General features: G+C 65.9%; 1 protein-coding gene across 1 annotated transcript in view; it reads left to right on the forward strand.

The window, feature by feature from the left end:
• The window catches only part of LOC112961560 (ryanodine receptor 1-like), a gene marked incomplete at both ends in the record, with an annotated part of 77,125 nt that overhangs the window by 54,224 nt on the left and 18,553 nt on the right, over window positions 1-4,348 (forward strand). The window contains 8 exon segments of the mRNA XM_026056883.1: window positions 7-165; window positions 248-308; window positions 858-1,096; window positions 1,455-1,536; window positions 2,010-2,140; window positions 2,720-3,034; window positions 3,766-4,006; window positions 4,241-4,328. Of these exon segments, the coding sequence (XP_025912668.1) occupies window positions 7-165; window positions 248-308; window positions 858-1,096; window positions 1,455-1,536; window positions 2,010-2,140; window positions 2,720-3,034; window positions 3,766-4,006; window positions 4,241-4,328 (1,316 nt within the window).

Raw genomic sequence — 4,348 nt, forward strand, 5'->3', positions numbered from 1 at the left:
GTCCAGGGTTGTCACCCCACTGTGCCCCATCCCTTGCCTGGGGAATTCGGGGTCCCCCCTGCACCCCGCTGCCCCCTTATCTCTCTCTCTTCCTCCTCTCCTCTTCCTCCTCCAGCCTCTTCTGCAAGCTGGCCGCCCTCGTCCGCCACCGCGTCTCCCTCTTCGGTAAGGGACCGCGGTCCCCGGGGTCCCCTGGGGCAGTTTTGGGGTGACCCGGCCGCCCCTCACCTCGTCCCCGCGTCCCCAGGCACCGACGCGCCGGCCGTGGTGAACTGCCTGCACATCCTGGCCCGCTCGCTGGACGCCAGGTGGGACCGGGTCCCCGCGGGTCCCCAAGCGCGCCGGTGTCACCCCGATGCCAGCCCTGTCCCCACGGGGCCCCAAGACCTGGTGCCACCCCGAGACCTGGTGCTACCCTGATGCCATCCCTGTCCCCGCAGTGCTCGGTGCCACCCTGATTCTGTCCCTGTCTCTATGCTGCCCTGATGCCATTCGTGTCCCCATGGTGCCTGGTGCCACCCTGATGCTGTCCCCATCCCCTACGCCGGCTGTGCTGTAATGACACCCTGATGCCATCCCCTGTCCTTGCAGTGTCCTGGTGGCTGGTGCCACCCCAAAGCCATCCCCTGTCCCTGCGGTGTCCCAGTGCCTGGTGCTACTCCAAAGCCATCCTGGTGCCCAGTGCCACCCAGATGTCACCTGTGTCCCCATGCTGACTGTGCCCCACTGCCCAGTGCCACCCCATAGCAGTGCTCGAGCTGGGCTTGCCCCAAGTGGCCATCTGTGCCCCATGGCCATGTCAAGCAGTGCCCCATGGCCATGGCCGTGCTGAGCCAGTGACCTCATTCCCTCCCCAGGACGGTGATGAAGTCAGGCCCCGAGATCGTGAAGGCCGGGCTGCGGTCCTTCTTCGAAAGCGCCTCCGAGGACATCGAGAAGATGGTAGAGAACCTCAAGCTGGGCAAGGTGACGCAGAGCCGCACCCAGGTGAAAGGGGTGGCCCAGAACATCAACTACACCACGGTGGCCCTGCTGCCCGTCCTCACCTCCCTCTTCGAGCACATAGCCCAGCACCACTTCGGGGACGACGTCATCCGTGAGGACACGGGGGGCACGGCAGGGATGGGGACGCTATGGGGATGGAGAGCTCCAGGGCAAGCCAGCGGGATGGGGGCACATTGGGAACAGGGAACACAGCAAGGATGGGAAGCACATTGGGGATGGAGGACTCTTTGGGGACAAGGGGACATTTTAGGGATGTGGCACATCAGGCACGGGGGGACTCTGGGGACAGAAGACTGTGGGGATCATGAGGTGCTTCGGGGACAATTTGGGGACAAGGGACACAATGGGGACAGGGAACCCCAGAGAACAGGGAGACCCAGGGCGATGGAGCCAGCTGGAGGTAGGGGACATGGGGACACCACAGCCCTGACTGTCCCCTGTCCTTGAAGTTGATGACGTCCAGGTCTCCTGCTACCGGATCCTGTGCAGCATCTACTCGCTGGGCACCACCAGGAACCCCTACGTGGAGAGGTGAGGAGCTAGGGGGGCAGCTGGGGTGGGGGTGCCCATGGCCAGGGGGGCTGTGGGGTGCCTGTGTCCCCCAGCACCCCCTTTCCCTGCAGATTGTGGGGTGCCCATGGGGGTCCCCATGGCCGGCGGGTGGCTTTGGGGTTGTCACGGGGTGCTCACGGGGGTGTTCATGCCTATGGGGTGATAATGACCCTGGGGTGCCTGTGGGGTGTTCATGGCCGTGGGCTGCCCATACCCATGGAGTCCCCATGGGGTGGCCATGGCCATGGGTTGCCCATGGGGTGGTTGCGCCCATGGGGCGCCCACGCTAGTGAAGTTCCCCTGGGGTGTTCTCGCTGGTAGGGTGGTTACGGCCATGGGGTGCCCATGCTGGTGGGGTGGCCCTGGGATGACCATGCCCATGGGGTGGCTGTGGCCATGGGGGTGCCCATGCCCGTGGGGTGGCCGTGGCCTCAGCACCCGTGTGTCCGCAGGCAGCGCCCAGCGTTGGGCGAGTGCCTGGCCCGCCTGGCCGCCGCCATGCCCGTGGCCTTCCTGGAGCCGCAGCTCAACGAGTTCAACCCCTGCTCCGTCTACAGCACCAAGTCCCCCCGCGAGCGGGCCAGTGAGTTGGGGGTGACACCCCTCCCCGACACCCCCCAGGGCCGGGGATGGACCCCCGGCACCCCGACTGGACCCCCACCCTGTCACCCACTGGGCTGCCCCTGTTTGCCCCTGTTTGCCCCCAGCTTTGGGGCACCTCCATGGCCCTGATGCCTCCCATGGCCCTGATGCCCCTCAATTTCCCCAGCTTTTGGGCACCCCCTCGTGTCCCCGATGCCTCCTGCTTAGCTCCTGGTTTGGGGCGCCCCAATGCCCTCAAATTGCCCCCAGGTTTGGGGCATCTCCACATCCCCGATGTCCCCTACTTGCCTCAGCTTCTGAGTGCCCTCAGTTTCTCCCAGCTTTGGGGCACCTCCACATCCTCAATGGCCCCAGTTGCCCCAGCTTTGGGGCACCTCTGATGCCCCCAGTTTCCCCCACCTTTGGGGCATCCCAGCATCCCTGATGCCCCTTGCTTGTCCCATCTTTGGGGTCCTCTCGCATCACCGATGTCCCTACCTTTGGGGCCCCCTCGTGCCCCCTATGTCCCCAGCTTTGGGGCACCCCCATGTCCCCAGTGCCAGCCTTGTGTCCCCCGCAGTCCTGGGGCTGCCCAGCCGGGTGGAGGAGATGTGCCCCGACATCCCCGACCTGGAGCGCCTGATGCGGGACATCGGGGGCCTGGCAGAGTCCGGCGCCCGCTACACGGAGATGCCCCACGTCATCGAGGTGACGCTGCCCATGCTCTGCAACTACCTGCCGCGCTGGTGGGAGCGCGGCCCCGACACCCTGCCCCAGGGTCCCTGGCCCACCGCTGTCACCGGGCAGCACCTCAACGCCCTCCTGGGGAACATCCTCCGCATCGTCGTCAACAACTTGGGCATCGACGAGGCCTCCTGGATGAAGCGCCTGGCAGGTGGGCAGGGGGAGGGATGCAGGGATGGCACTGGGGTCCCTTGGTGGGTCCCGGGGATGGTGCCGGCATCCCTTGGTGGGTCCCGGGGATGGTGCCAGGATCCCTTGGTGGGTCCGGGGGATGGTGCCAGGATCCCTTAGTGGAAACCAGGGATGGTGCCAGGATCCCTTGGTGTGTACCTGGCATGGTGTCGGCATCCCTTGGTGGGTACCTGGGATGGTGCCAGGATCCCTTGGTGTGTACCTGGCATGGTGTCGGCATCCCTTGGTGGGTACCTGGGATGGTGCCAGGATCCCTTGGTGGATCCCAGGGCTGGTGTTGGCATCCCTTGATGGGTACCAGGAATGGTGCCAGGACCCCTTGGTGGGTACCAGGGATGGTGCCAGGATCCCTCGGTGGGTACCTGGCATGGTGTCAGCATCCCTTGGTGGATCCCAGGGATGGTGCCAGGATCCCTTAGTGGAAACCAGGGATGGTGCCAGGATCCCTTGGTGGATACGTGGGATGGTGCCAGCATCCCTTGGTAGGTACCGGGGGTGGTGCTGGCATCCCTTGGTGGGTCCCAGGAATGGTGCCGGCATCCCTTGGTGGATCCCAGGGCTGGTGTTGGCATCCCTTGATGGGTACCAGGAATGGTGCCAGGATCCCTTGGTGGACACCAGGGCTGGTGTTGGCACCCCTTGGCGGGTCCTGGGGACATGGGGACAAAACGGCGGCGCCTGTCCCCGCAGTGTTCGCCCAGCCCATCGTGAGCAAGGCGAAGCCGGAGCTGCTCCGCTCTCACTTCATCCCCACCATGGAGAAGCTGAAGAAGCGAGCGGGCAAGGTGGTGGCCGAGGAGGAGCAGCTCCGCATGGAGGCCAAGGCCGAGGCTGAGGACTCGGAGCTGCTCATCCGTGATGAGTTCTCCGTGCTCTGCCGCGATCTCTACGCCCTCTACCCCCTGCTCATCCGCTACGTGGACAACAGCCGGTGAGGGCGCGCGGGGACCGGGCAGGGGACACCAGGACACTGCCAGGGCTTGGGGACGTGGCCCTGGGACACGAGCAGCCCTAGGTCCATCCCTGATGCCGCAGGCGGGAGCATGGATACCGGGGGACCCGGGTGTCCCTTCACGGTGGCCGTGGGGCCCTCAGGACCCCTCCCCATGGCTATGGGGCCCGGGGGAGCCTGAGGACCCACTGACGATGGCCGTGGGGCCGGCAGGGCCAAGTGGCTGACGGAGCCCAACTCGGACGCGGAGGAGCTCTTCCGCATGGTCGGGGAGGTCTTCATCTTCTGGTCCAAGTCCCATGTGAGTGGGGGGCGCTGGGG

This window comes from Apteryx rowi, unplaced genomic scaffold, assembly GCF_003343035.1.
Source record: "Apteryx rowi isolate R43461 unplaced genomic scaffold, aptRow1 scaffold_1334, whole genome shotgun sequence".
Taxonomy (NCBI): Eukaryota; Metazoa; Chordata; class Aves; order Apterygiformes; family Apterygidae; genus Apteryx; species Apteryx rowi.